Source organism: Ursus americanus, chromosome 26, assembly GCF_024610735.1.
Source record: "Ursus americanus isolate L20-20 chromosome 26, mUrsAme1.1.p, whole genome shotgun sequence".
NCBI lineage: Eukaryota > Metazoa > Chordata > Mammalia > Carnivora > Ursidae > Ursus > Ursus americanus.
In genome coordinates this window covers 35,120,253-35,134,580 of record NC_142152.1, presented here as the reverse complement: position 1 = coordinate 35,134,580, position 14,328 = coordinate 35,120,253, and the positions used below count along the sequence as shown (strand labels likewise).

General features: G+C 43.4%; 2 protein-coding genes across 3 annotated transcripts; one reads left to right on the top strand and one right to left on the bottom strand.

Annotated features, from left to right (window-relative positions):
- Positions 1-10,086: 10,086 nt before the first annotated feature.
- Positions 10,087-11,917, bottom strand: LYSET (lysosomal enzyme trafficking factor). 2 transcript variants are annotated; one of them, XM_045807574.2, is made up of 2 exons: positions 11,790-11,917; positions 10,087-10,912 (listed from the first exon to the last, which is right to left on the bottom strand). In XM_045807574.2, exon 2 carries the CDS (start codon positions 10,894-10,896, stop codon positions 10,501-10,503), a length of 396 nt encoding a protein of 131 aa, XP_045663530.1. In that variant the 5' UTR covers positions 10,897-10,912; positions 11,790-11,917; the 3' UTR covers positions 10,087-10,500. The 2 variants fall into 2 exon arrangements, with proteins under 2 accessions (XP_045663530.1, XP_045663528.1); XM_045807572.2 differs by lacking the exon at positions 11,790-11,917 and adding an exon at positions 11,338-11,561.
- MOAP1 (modulator of apoptosis 1) lies at positions 11,469-14,109 on the top strand. The gene is made up of 3 exons (XM_087855933.1): positions 11,469-11,490; positions 11,533-12,180; positions 12,304-14,109. Exons 1-3 carry the CDS (start codon positions 11,469-11,471, stop codon positions 12,975-12,977), a joined length of 1,344 nt encoding a protein of 447 aa, XP_087712059.1. The 3' UTR covers positions 12,978-14,109.
- Positions 14,110-14,328: the final 219 nt, after the last annotated feature.

Sequence of the window (14,328 nt, the reverse complement as noted above, 5' to 3'; positions counted from 1 at the left end):
GGGAAGGGGTACTGGGTGGCTCAGTGGGTTAAGCCTCCAACTCTTGATTTCAGGTCAGGTCATGCTGTCAGGGTTGTGAGACTGACCCCACATAGGTCTCTGCGCTGGGCATGGAGCCTGCTTAGGATTCTCTCGCTCCCTCTTCCTCTGCCCCTCCCCCTGCCCGTCCTCTCTCTACCCCCCTCCCCAAAATAAATAAAAAAAATTAAAAAATCACTTGGGAAGAAAATTTACTTTGAATATGGGAAGAAATGGGAAAATAATATAGGAAGAGATCAGTTTTGTCCCATTTAGGAGTAGTGTTCATACTTAGAGGATTTATGCTTCTGCAACTAGTTGCCTTTCAGATCCTCAGCCAAGTGACCCCATTTGCCTGTCTAGTTCTTCCCATCCTTTAGGTTTCAACTTAAACATTTCCTCCAGACTTTCCTGGCTTCCTAGACAATATAAGGGCCTCAAGCTGTGTGTTTCTGTGGCATCTAGCCCCCTATAGTTCCCCCCCCATATGAAATGTACTTTGTTAGAATTATTCCTTCAGCTACTCAGAATTTTTAAAGATTTTTTTAAAAAATCCAATTGATAGTAAAGTGTGTGTGTGTGTGTGTGTGTGTGTTGAGAAGGCTGTACTTTCAAAGGAAATAAAGTTTAGGCTTCCTTCCAAATGAGAAAATCAGTTGGAGATATTTGTGGCCCTCAATTTATTGTATTAGTACTTTTAGTACTAGTTCCTATTTAGCCTATTAAAGATATGTCTGTTTCTCAGTGGAATTGTTCAATCTGAACAAATGTAGAGTAGCTTTTCTTACATATATGCAATAGTATTCATATATAAGACATCCTGAAAACCTAGGCTTTTTAACTCAATTGTCAATCCCTATGTTGTGATAAAACGTTTGCAAGAAATTCCTGTTTGAACTTATTGTGGGGTAGTTGAGCATTGCAAAATTCAAAACTGTATTGCCATAAATGTAGCAGGAGACAGTTACAAGTAAAATTTACATGTTTGAGGAAACTGATCACAGTCATTTTGTGATAATTATTTCCTGGCTATTTCATGTAAAATCCTCATCAAGAGACACTTGGATGGCTCAGTTAGCTAAGCATCTGACTCGAGCTCAGCTCAGGTCTTGATCTGAGGGTCATGAGTTCAAGCCTGGCACTGGGCTCTCTGCTGTGTGTGGAGCCTGCTTTAAAAAAAAAATCCTCATTGAAACTGGAGAATATTTGTAAAATAACAGTTTCAGTTTTAACAAATGAGAAGCAAATTGGCTAGTTTTTGTGAGAGTTTAAATCTCTCACTATTTAGAACATAATACATTTCAGGTAGAATCAAGATTTTTTAAAAAGATTTTATTTATGTATTTATTTAAAAGAGAGCAGAAGGGGGAGGGGCAGAGGAAGAAGCAGACTCCCTACTGAGGGGGGAACCTGATGCGGGGCTCGATCCCAGGACCCTGGGGTCATGACCTGAGCTGAAGGCAGATGCTTAACAGACCGAGCCACCCAGCAGCCCCTAGAATCAAGATTTTTAATGTAAAAAACAAAACCACAGAAGTATTAAAAGAAAATGTAGTAGTTTTTATAGTTTCAGAGTGAGGAAGTTTTCCTAAGCAAGATTTTTTTTTAAATCCAGAAACCATAATAGAAGAGATTAGTAAATGTGATTATGTCATAATAAAACATTTGGAACATTCTATGAATAAGGTTAAAAGACAAAGACGGGGGTGCCTGGGTGGCTCAGTCGGTTGGGCATCTGCTTTCAGCTGGGTTGTGGTCTTGGGGTCCCGGAATCGAGTTCCGCGTTGGGCTTCCTGCTCGCTGGAGAGCCTGCTTCTCCCTCTCTCTCTGCCTGCCACTCTGCCTACTTGTGCTCTCTCTCTGTCAAATAAATAAATAAAATCTTTAATTAAAAAAAAGAGGGAAAAGGTATTTTGTATTTTCAGCACAAATGACTAAGAACTATTGCCTTTTATAGATTTCATGTGTACTGTTCAGAGAGACCGTAGACATGGGCAAAGGAAGGGAATAGCAAGATCACAAGAAAAGAAATACACATGGCTTTTAAATGAAAAAAAATGTGCTACTTCAAAGAAATGAAAATTAAAGCCACAGTGTGATACCATTTTTTACTTTTCAGACTGAAAGATCAAAAGTTTTGATGCAATATTGAACTGGAAAGGATGTGAGGGGTATACAGTACTGATGGTGAGTGTGTGATTTGGTATAAGCCCTCTGAAAGCCAAGCTGACACTTCAGTCAAAATGTTAGATGTACTGGGGCGCCTGGGTAGCGCAGTCGTTAAAGCGTCTGCCTTCGGCTCAGGGCGTGATCCTGGTGATCCGGGATCGAGTCCCACATCAGGCTCTTCCGCTATGAGTCTGCTTCTTCCTCTCCCACTCCCCCTGCTGTGTTCCCTCTCTCGCTGGCTGTCTCTCTGTCACATAAATAAATAAAATCTTTAAAAAAAAAAATGTTAGATGTACTGTTCTTTGACCAAGCAATTTCATTTATGGAAATTTATCCGGTGATAACAGCACACTTGTGCACAGATCTGTTTACAACACATTCATTGTAGCATTATTCTTAGTAATAAGACTGTAAAGAACCTAAATGTCCATTTGCAGAGCCTAGTTATTTAAATAAAAATAGAACCTAAATGTCCGTTCTCAAGACCCTAGTTCATTAAATAAAGATACAATATTAATACAATTATTTTGCACAGCCATTTAAAAAGACCAAAATGCAGCTCTGTGTGTTAAAGACCAATCTCTAGGGGGCGCCTGGGTGGCTCAGTCGTTAAGCGTCTGCCATCGGCTCAGGGCGTGATCCCAGCATTCTGGGATCCAGCCCCATATCAGGCTCCTCCTCTGGGAGCCTGCTTCTTCCTCTCCCACTCCCCGTGCTTGTGTTCCCTCTCTCGCTGTCTCTCTCTCTCTCTCTCTCTCTCTCTGTCAAATAAATAAATAAAATCTTTAAAAAAAAAAAAGACCAATCTCTAGGATATAATGTTAAATGAAAACAAGATACAGAACAGTGTGTAGAATGCTGCTGTTGGAGAATATTGGCTAGATACACATGTGGTATCTAAAAGGATAGCCAGAATGCTGCTGAGCAGAGGGAGTTGGGCTGGGAATAAGAGATTTTTCATTGTACACTCTTGTTCTCTTTGCATTTTTAAAAAACATATTTAGTATTTTTCTACACAAATGCAGTAAAAGTTACTATCCCTCAAAAGTTATTGAAACTGTCTTTTTTTTTTTTTTTTTTAAGTAAGCTCTATAGCCAACATGGGGCTTAAACTCATGACCCGAAGATCAGGAGTCATATGCTGTACTGCCTGAGCCAGGCAGGCGCCTCAGTTTTTAATTTTTAAAAAGTTATGCTTTAATTTAATAAGGGCAGACCAGCCATATTAACAGTTTAAAACATTTGTCATGTAAGTAATTCAGGGCAAAAATTAACTAATCTAGACTTAAAAACCAAAACAAAGGGCGCCCGCGTGTCTCAGTCAGTTAAGTATCTGACTCTTGATTCTGGCTCAGGTCATGATCTCAGGGTCATGAGATTGAGCCCCAAGTCGGGCTCTGGGCTGGGCATGGAGCCTATTTGAGATTCTCTCTTCCTCTCCCTCTCTAAAAAACAAAAACAAAAAACAACAATAAATCAGGGCGCTTGGGTGGCTCAGTCAGTTGAACAGCTGACTCAATGATTTCGGATCAGGTCATGGGATGAGCCCTGCCCAGGGCTTCACACTCAGTGCAGTCTGCTTGAGACACTCCCTCTCCCTCGGCCCCTCCCCCCACTCGTGCACTCATGCTCGCTTGCTCTCTAAATAAATAAATAAATACTTTTAAAAAAATCCACATTTCCCACTTTACTACTTTGTCGGAAAAGTGAGCAGAGCTAACGTGAGGTAGGATGCTGTTAAAAAAAAAAAAGGGGAGGAGGTGTTTCTAAAACTGATGTGCCTAGTTTTAACCTTGAAAAAGATGCCCTCTAGCCAGTACATTATTCTCGAAGTATGAAATGAATTTCAGTGTGGCCGTAACTATTCCAGTTCTCAGGTGACCTTTGAGATCAGAACTGCTCTATTTAAAGACATGGCCCAGGGAACAGTGAATGCTAGAATGTAAGCTTCTATTTAAATCTTTTAAAAAGTAGCAGCTCACATTGGGGCAGCAACAAGGCCATTGGGGTACGGTTTTAAATAGAAATTTCCTCCAATGCAAAAAGAAAAACAGAAATTTACTCCAGTGCCAAAAATTCTGCTGGAGATAGAACTAAATTCTAAAAACACATTACCACCTTAAATGAGCGATTTACAGGGCCAAGGTATTGCCTTCAACTCCCGAACACTGCTGTTGTGTGCTGTAGCTGTAAGAGGCTGCCGTGACACTTGATGCATATGTTAGGTGGCTTAGGAAACTTATCTTCATGATTGTAACTTGAGAATTGCTTAAGGCTCTAATCACCCCTTAAAACCTTGTTTGTGAGTGTGGTTTATGGGTGGTTGTTTTTTTTTTTTTCCTGCATGAATAAGGAAGATCCCAAGACAACCAACATCACAACCGTTGGCAAAAATAAATGGACTCATTTTAAATTTTGGCCTCAGAAAGACTATATCACTATGTGCTGAAACTCGAGAAAGCTTAACCACTCAACTTACCTCGAACATGTGACAGATTAGACTTTGCACTTAGTAGAAAATGTTAACTTTAACCTTTATTTTCTCTGGAGAGCAAACCAGATTGTTCTGCAGTCTAATGAAAGAGGTATTCAGTGGCAATAAAAATCACCCATGCAATAAGTGATTATGAGCACCTACTGTGTGCCAGGCACTGTTCTAGGCACAGGGTATACAACAGTGAACAGACAAAATCCCTGCCCTCATGGAGTTTAGATTCTGACAAAATGTGTAATGTGTCATGTGATGGTAAGTGCTGTGGAGGAAAACAGGGAAGGAGGATGCTTCATTTTAAATAGGCTGGTCAGAGGCAGCCTCACAAAGCTGACAATTGAGCAAAGGTCTGAAGACGGTGATAGAGCAGGCCAGGGTTGAGCATCCAGACAGAAGGTACACTGAGTGCATAAGCCCCGAAACAGGTTTTTCTGGCATATTCTAGAATCAGCAGGAAGATAGTGTGGCTAGCGTGGAATGAGGGGTGGAGAGAATAGTAGAAAATGAAGAAAATAGTCAAGGGCCACTTACTTAGGACTTCGTAAGCCATGTTAAGAACTTTGAGTGTTATTCTCAGTAAGGAAGCTATAGGAGGGTTTTTGAGAGAAGTAACATTTTAAAAGAATCTCTTGCCACTTGTTTGATAGATTTACAGGGGCCTCGAGCAGATTTTAGTGGGTAGAGAGATGAGGAGCTTGGTTTTGGACAGGTTAAATCTCAGATGCCTGGTAAGACATCTTAGTAAATACCAAATAGGCAGTTGAATATCCAAGTCTGGAGCTTAGGAGATAGGCAAGGTAGTAATATAAATTTGGGCACTTTAAGCCATGAACCAGGATAGGATGACCAAGGGGAGTAAGTATAAAAATGAGAACTGGGGGATGTCAACATTCAGAAACTGGGCAGAGCCCCAGGGAGGAACCAGCAAAGGACACAGGAGAAGTTGGTGAGGAAGAAGGCAAACCAGGGAAGTGTCTAGAACAGGGGTAAAATCTGGTAGCTGCGAGCTACATATGGCTATTTGAACTAATTAAAATTTAAAATTCAGTTCCTCAGTCACACTAGCCACATCTCAAGGGCTCATTTCATGTGGCTAGTGGCTACTGATTTGGACAGTACGGATAGATATAAAACCTTTCCATCATCACTAAAGATCTGGGCAGTACTGATCCAGAAACCAACTGAAGAAAGTATCACAATGATAAGGAGTGTGTCAGAAACTGCAACGAGTAATTTAAGGGCTGAGACTTAACTATTGGGTTTAGTTATGTCTAAGTGACTTCTTGACAAGAGAGTAGTTTTGGTAGAGTGGGAGGCAAAACCCTGAAGTGTGTTCAGGATAATCTAGAAGAGAGGAACTGGAACCAGAAAATATACCTTGTTCCAGACCTTGGGCTCCAGCAGGCAGCTGCCTACAGTCTACTCTGTATGGTCACGTCGATGCTGACACTGCCCCTGTAGTGAAGGGCCTGATCGGTCCAGCGCGCAGCTCCCGGTGCTGCTTGCCCAGATCATCCCAAGCTGCCATGGGAACAGCTCAGGACCATGGATATCACCACTGGACTCACCTCCTGCTTTGTTTTCTCCTGCCATGGGGCTGGGTCTTGCCACATTTGGAGAGCTACAGGAAGCAGGAGTGAAGGGGACTGTCCTCTCCTGTACCTTGTGACCCGACCATGCTGTCTGTCCTGATCATGTCTGCTGGATTCCTAGCTGGCTTCCGTTGGATCATGGACTGCAGTTACAGTGACCTCTTCTACAATCATGACTTCTTGATTTCTCCATGGTGACATCCTGTGACACCATGTATCAGTGTATAAGGCCCTGCTCTGTGCAGCCACCACTTGTAACAAGAAAGTCTATTTAAGCCTTGAAAAAAAATTAAGAAAATATAGACACCTCTTTCAAGATTTGCAATTCAAATAGCTGGGGTGAACTTGCTGCAAGATAATTTGTTGAAGCTGTTCCAAAGACAGACATGACTAAGATGACAGTTGAGCCTTTATGGTGCATAAAAACCTATGGTCCAGTGATTCTCGACCAATGATTCCAATGCAATCATGTGAAGAGCTCTAAAAGCAATTGCCTTTTCTCCTCTCGCAGAGATTGATAAGACTGGGAAGGGTCCTTGGCATTGCTCATGTGAGGAGTTTTGCTTTGGTATTTTTTTATTTCTTTGGATGATTCTAATATGCAGCTCTAATTCAAGACCTGTTCACTGTCTTGGACCAAAACAAAAATACTAATGCAGGATTCCCAATCATGGTCCAGAGTTCTCTGGAACTTTATAAACATGTTAGAGAATTTATAAAGTGATAGCACACACTTGATGCAAAAATGAGTCATGCAGTATTGTGGTAAAGCTTTCGAACAGTGTTTTGGAGATTGAGATTGTTCATCAAGAAGGAAATCAGCACTAGATAATCTTAATAAAAACTGTAACAGTAACCCATGGTGAACAGACATACCAGTTTGATTATTTTTGGGTGCAGTTACTGCCATAGAAGTGTTTTATCTGATGACTGACCTCCTGAGAGAAAAGCTTTTTTTATTAATTATAAAAGCTTTGAAATATAATCAAATTCTAAACTTAGGAAATCACATATTCTACTTTAAAACTGGTGGCATCTAGGGGCGTGTGGGTGGCTCAGTTAGGCGTCTGACTCTTGATTTCAGCTCAGGTCATGATCTCAGGGTTGTGAGATTGGGCCCCATGTCGGGCTGAGTGTGAAGTCCACTTGAGATTCTCTCTCTCCCTCTCCCCTGCCCCCCCTTTTAAAAAATAAAAATAAAACTGGTAGCATTTTTAAAACTAGAAAAGTTACATGGTGACTAAAGCTCCATGAATTAGATGTTTCTCCAATTTATCTAGTCTCCTGGCACTTTCAAAAAAATAAAATATCTGGCATATTTCCATGAAAAACACAAGTTTTACTTCATTTCAGATTTGGCTGCAAATAAGGTGAATTATTAGGCAACTGTGGGAAAAATTTTTTAAAAAGAAACCAGGGGATATTAACTCTTTTTCTCATTTCTGGAAGCAGATATTATTGACTAGTTATGAAAATATTAGGATGCTTGTCTTTTCCCTAAAATCCCTGAAACACTTCCTATATGTGCCATTTATCTAATCCTGTACTCACTGCTTATTATACAGTGATGTGAATGTGAAGTAACTAACTTGATATAATACACGGGTTTCCTCTCCATCAGTTTAACCTCCCCCTCAATCTAACAGAGCTAGATTAATTTCACCTTTCCCTCTGCTCTACAAAGAGTGCTTTGAACTATTAAATAGCCATAAACAAAATAGGAATAATTCACAACTTGGGTAATTAATTCCTAAATAATCAAAAATAGTAACCCTGGGGGCGCCTGGGTGGCACAGCGGTTAAGCATCTGCCTTCCGCTCAGGGCGTGATCCCGGCGATCTGGGATCGAGTCCCACATCAGGCTCTTCCGCTATGAGCCTGCTTCTTCCTCTCCCACTCCCCCTGCTTGTGTTCCCTCTCTCGCTGGCTGTCTCTATCTCTGTCAAATAAATAAATAAAATCTTTAAAAAAAAAAAAAATAGTAACCCTGCAATCTAAAATTTAGTAATTACATTTGGAAGTACTACATTACTCCCACTCTAATATTTCTACTACCAAGCCAATCTGGTTTTGAAAGAGAAGGACCGAACACTTACTTACCAAATCCCCAAATACTAGAATTTGAAGTATAAAAGGTAAAGTCTACTTCAATAGAAAGGAATGACTTTATAAGACAAGTGATAAACTCCCAAACCTTGCATTATATCGAGCATTTATAAAATGAAAAAAATTGAAATAATTTTCTTAAATCATTTTCAACTACCACTGCCTTAAGACTAATCCAATCAAATAAGAAACTGCTCAATGATTTTTCTCAAATTATCCTCTTTTCTTCTGAAAAGCAGTACAATGAGGTGATAGGGCTGGAGATCTGAAGCCAGACATCCTGAGTTCAAATCCTGACTTTTCCATGTCCTTGCTTTGTGAGCACGGGCAAGTTATTAATTCCTGTGCTTCCTCTCCTGTAAAATGGCACTAGTACCAGCACATACCTGCCTCATAGGCCTGTTGTGAAGAAACACGGAAATCACTCAGAAAACAGTGCCCGCAGTGTGCACACTACTAGTTAAGTACTCAAAAGACACCAAGTGATTTGGTTATCAGACCTTCACAGAAATGGGTATTTCAAACTGCTGCCTACTTTGGAGACTCGGTGTATTGTAGCGAAAGCTGTATCATTTCAGTCACTAGACCTCTGGAAGAAGTAAAGGGAAGGTGAGATTGATTAACTGGAGAAGGACTCTCAGGCTGCTTTTGAGTTGCAAAGGTACTTGCTCTATCTTTCAAGTAAAGCTTGCTGTGGAACGTTCAGCCTTCCATTCTAGTCAAACACTGAACGCTGAGGTTGTTAGAACACTTTTAGGTTTTCAGTAGCTCATATGAATTGAGAAAAACCTTTCAATCATGCCAGTCCCACTCTTTGGCATGGCTGGGCGGACAACACCGTCAAACACGTCATTTGTGAGCAGGACTATAGGTCAGTGGTTAGGAACAAAGCATCAGACGCCTGGTCATACCTCTCCCTCTGCTGCTTACCAGGTGTGTGACCTTACCAGGCAAGTTACTTAACGTCTCTACCTCAGTGTCTTTATCAGTAAAATCTGGATAATTGTTTTCTTAGGGTTGTTGAGAGGATTAAATGAGATTGTTCATGTAAACCTTTTAGAACAGGGTGCAATAGAATAAGCACCCGAAAAGGTTATGATTATTATTAAAATCTGTCAGTGTAAAACATTTCCTTGGTATTAATGACACAACTGTATAAAAATACATCTTGATCCCACCCAGAAAAAAAAGGAAAAAAGTCCTAAAATCTGATATTTCCATGTTTTAGTTATTTGTATCGGTACCAGACATGAGGTAGTAAGTACAGATGCAAAGGGGGGAGTACAAAGATCACATCTTCATGCAATTCACCTGTTGCCTGAAGTCTGGACCTTAGGCCAGAAAAGAAAATCAGAAGGATGACGACTTGGTAGTATTTTAGAGGGGGTCACACATCTGACAAGGACCAGACTAAATATTTTCACTGAACGCCTCGTTTCCATCTTCTATGTGTAAGATTTCTCAACTATCAAACATTTAGTTTCTTCCCAAGTAATTTTTTAAAAAAAAACTAGTAGCTTTAATAACGCTGATAATGCCAGTAGCATTACCAAAAGGAAGCACAAACTTTGCTTATCAAGACAGCCATCACCTCAGTAATTTTATACCAATTTCTCACAAACTGATAGCAAGCAGGCATAAATAGTTGGCTTAATTACAACAGGTTGAACCGGTGCTTTAGTGCGAAGAATTTTAAAGCAAGCCAAGTAATTGTATAAAATTTAAATTTTATGACCATGTTTGGACCTTTTTACATTAAGCACAATGGAAATGTTCATATTCATTTTTTCCCCAAAGGAAAAATTTCTGAATCATCACTATGCTGCACAGTAGAATAAAAATAGGAGTTCAGGTACTTATTCAAGTTTCTAAAGAATGCAAATAACAAGACATGATTTTACTTCCAAAATCTGAAGTTATCAACATGATTTTGTAGTACTGTATCTCAGGCTTCACTTAAAAATTCATTATTATTCAGATAAAGACAGCCCCCTAGTCACACTTTTTAGAAAGCCTCTGCCCCACCACAACTTCCTGAGATCTGTGAAGAAACTGCAGTCTTGTGATCAGGCTCCGTATAGTACTGGCAGTTTTGTAATTGTAAGGAAAAAATGGTGACTGACTTTACGTGTCAATCAGTTGTAGTCTGCTGATCTGATTAGAAGCCTTGACAAATGCCTGGTGGCGATTGCAAATAACTGCCAAGCATATGGGGATAATACAGTAGCCCACTGTTTTGGGGTCAGCTCTTGTACAAGAATAAAGGAACAAAAACATCTGTAAATAAGGTATCAGAAAAATAATTGTCCAAAACCAAAAAGGCAGGGAGAGTAACCGAGCTTTCAAGGAGTGTGTCCATGTGGTTCCTTCAAGGGGCTCTTCCGGGTGCTGCTGAATGTGTTCCAAGGCCAGCCTGTTGTAAGTCTCATTGATTTCAAAAACATAGTAAAATGCTCCTGCACTTGCTAACAGATACAATCCCACTCCAATCCATCCCATCCTCTGACGGAAGTTCATCATTCTCCATGCTCTGTGCCTTCAAATTAAAAAAAAAAAAAAAAAAAAAAAAAAGTTAGGGTCTAGTAATGCTGTCACGGCAACGATTCCCCATTAATGCATTTAAGGTTTGAAATAATTAAATTTACATTTACTAAGAAATGTAAACAACTCACAGCTTGTTTTATGTAATAGTTATGAGAAAGTAAAGTTTCAGAATATATTGACAGTGCTTTTTATGTGAATCCCACAGAATAAATAAATCACTATATATTCGGCTTAAATAGGTCCAGCACACCTTCCCTTGAGAAACTGGAATTAAACTGGTTTCCTAAGGAACACTTCACCTTTCTAGTTCAAATAGTTTTTGACTTAACCGTACTATTTTGGACGTGAACACTCGATTCTACAAGTCAAACCAATGTCAGAGCCCCCACGTTAAGACAGTAACTCTTAAACACTTACAATGGTCCCGAAAATCTTCCTGTTCCCACGGCAAGCGTTAAAGAGTCACTCAGTTCTGAATACTCGGGTGGTTTTGGCATTTCAGAGAAAGCCACCATAAGAGAAATCCCCGGGGTCACCGGCTGGGAGAAATGGGAGCGCGGCCAGCCTGGAGCACAAGCTAATTGTGATTAAGCACAGCGTGACTGCGGCCAGTCACGCGGCGGCCCGGCCCCTGTCGCTGCGGCCGGAGCCCCAGCCGGTGTCACCCGGCCGGGCCGGGAGGCTCCCCAGCCCCCGGGCCTCCCCAGCAGCCGGCCCCGCCCCCCGCCGGGGTGCAGCGCCGGCGGCCGCGACCAGGGCTGCGCGGGCGGCTCCGGGCCCAGGCCTCTCCGCCTCGCAGCGCCGGGAGCCCAGTGCCGGGCAGCGGCCACCGGCCGAGCTTGCAGAGACGGGCAGCTCCCCGATCTCACCTTCCTGTCCCGTTTGGCCCGCCCGCCCGCCGTCCCGGATGCTGCCACAGTCGGGACTTCCGGCTCGGGCCGGAAGCGCGCGCGCTCCGCCCCGTCGTGACGCCAGGCCGCCTCCTGGCGCGTGCCCGGCACCGCTCCGGCGGGGCCCGGGGCGGCGGCTGCGACCGCGCGCGGCCGGGCGCGTCCCTTCACGTGGGCGGCCGTCCGGGCATCTTTGGCGATCCTCGGCCCGGCTCCCGGTGCCTCGCCGCGGACCTCAGCGCCGCGACGGCGCGAGTCGCCCTCCCCTGGTGGCGCGGAGTGCGTGAGAGGCCGGCCTCCCGCTGCGCCGGCGAGGGACGCGGGCGCGGACAACCGGATAGCGGCGAGGGGCGCGCGAGCCGCGGAGAGGGTGAGACGGCCGCTTGTCGCAATGGGGCCGGCCGGGAGGTCGCCCGCCGGTGCGGGGCCGCGGGGCCTCTGGGGGCCGGGGTCACTGACACCTGCCGCTAACCCTACTGCTTTGTCCTCGCAGCCTCCGGTCGGGACGTTGACGACACTCACCCGGGGTGCCGTGGAGAAGCGCCGTGCGTTGCGGTGGCATCAGTGCCCCCGGCCAGATTAGAATTTAAATCTGTTGTTTGGGGCACCATGACGCTGAGGCTCTTAGAAGACTGGTGCACGGGGATGGATGTGAACCCTCGGAACGCGCTGTTGGTTGCCGGCATCCCCCCCCCCCCCTGCCCTGTGGCAGAAATCGAGGAGGCTCTGCGGGCTGGTTGGGCGCCCTTGGGCCAGTACAGACTGCTCGGGAGGATGTTCCGGCGGAACAAGAACAGGAATGTAGCCTTAGTAGGGCTGACTGAGGAGACTACTCATGCTGTGGCCCGTAAGGAGATACCCGGAAAAGGGGGTGTCTGGAGAGTGATCGTTAAGCCCCCAGACCTGGATAATGAACTTTTAAGCAGATTAAGTGAATTCTTAGAGGGAGAGGGCACAACGTTGGGGGAGTTGACCAGAGCTCTTGGATATGGAAACGACCCTTTTGACCTAGGCCAGGACATGATCCCCGAAATCCAGGCGCCTATGTTGGCACAGGCATTAGAGGAGGCTCTTCAGCCTGCCCTGCAGTACCTGAAATACAGAAAGCTGAACGTGTTCTCAGGCAGTGACCCTCCAGAACCAGGAGAAGAAGAATTTGAAAGTTAGCTGTTGCACACTACTCAGATGATGAAGACGTGGCAGGTGTCAGATGCAGAGAAAGAAGGCGATTGCTAGGGAGCCTTAGAGGCGCAGCATTTGATGTTATTCATGTCCTCAAGATAAACAATCCTTTCATTACAGTCGCTGAATGCCTGCAGGCTCTTGAGCAGGTATTTGGGGTTATGGATAATCCTAGGGAATTGCAGATCAAGTATCTGACCACATATCAGAAGGATGAAGAGAAATTGTCCACTTACGTGCTAAGGTTGGAGCCTTTATTACAGAAACTGGTAGAGAGAGGAGCAATTGAGAAAGATGTTGTGAATCACGCCCGCCTAGACCAGATCTTGGCTGGAGCTGTCCACAGAACCCTTCGCAGGGAGCTTGCTCTGCCACAGGACCGCCCAGGCCCTGGCTTACTGCAGCTACTGGCGCTGAGAAAGGCTGAGGAGGCCGCTGAGCAGGAGGAGGGCCTTCTCCAGGCAGGATTAGCAGGGCGGTTCTCCTGAGTCTTAGGCAACCAGGAAGGGAGAGCCGGCAGCAAGCGGAGCGTGAAGGTAGGAGCACAGTCAGTATACTCCTGATAGACGTTGATCAGTCCCTTCCTTGTGCTGCCGAGGAGCTCTTTCTGTACAGTTCTCTGTCCAAATCCTTTGTCATCTCTCTGCCTATTTAATGTCTCCCAAATGTGTCCTAGACTAGGAAGGATGTAGTTCTGCACTAGTATTTATGTATTTAGATTTACTCCTGTGAATTTATCATACAAAATTGTGCAGAGTGTCTATCTGTGTGGTGCTCTGAGAGATGTCAGCTTATGTGGTAACAGGTGCAAGGGTAGCATGCCGGATGTGATGCTGTATCACGGATAGTTTTTAGGTATGTGTTGCCCTACATTTATTATGAAGATACGAACAGTGGTTAAGATACTAAATTATTTTCTGTCTGAATCACAATTTTACTGATTCTGTGCAGTCAAAACGAGGCAGACTCAAATGCTGAGGTTGATAAGTTCGCAACTATCACCTCTAACCCTGGGTTTCTGATATGTGTCATCAGAACTTTCGGTTCTGAATGTCATTTTAATAGGTGTTATAAAATGGTCTATGTGAACTTACAAAATAAAGGAATGCTAATACAATGACCTTTCTAAAATCTGTTTTATTTATATCAAGATTCCAAGAGAGATTTCATTTGAACAAAGGGTTCCAAAAGCGTAAATCTGAAAAACACTGAGGTTACACAATCTTAGTCCCTTGGATATTTTCCTCTCAGTGCCCAGGAGGTAGAGAGTAGTTTTCTTTTTCTTTCTTTCTTTCTTTTTTTTTTAATTAATTTATTTATTTGAGAGAGAGAAAGA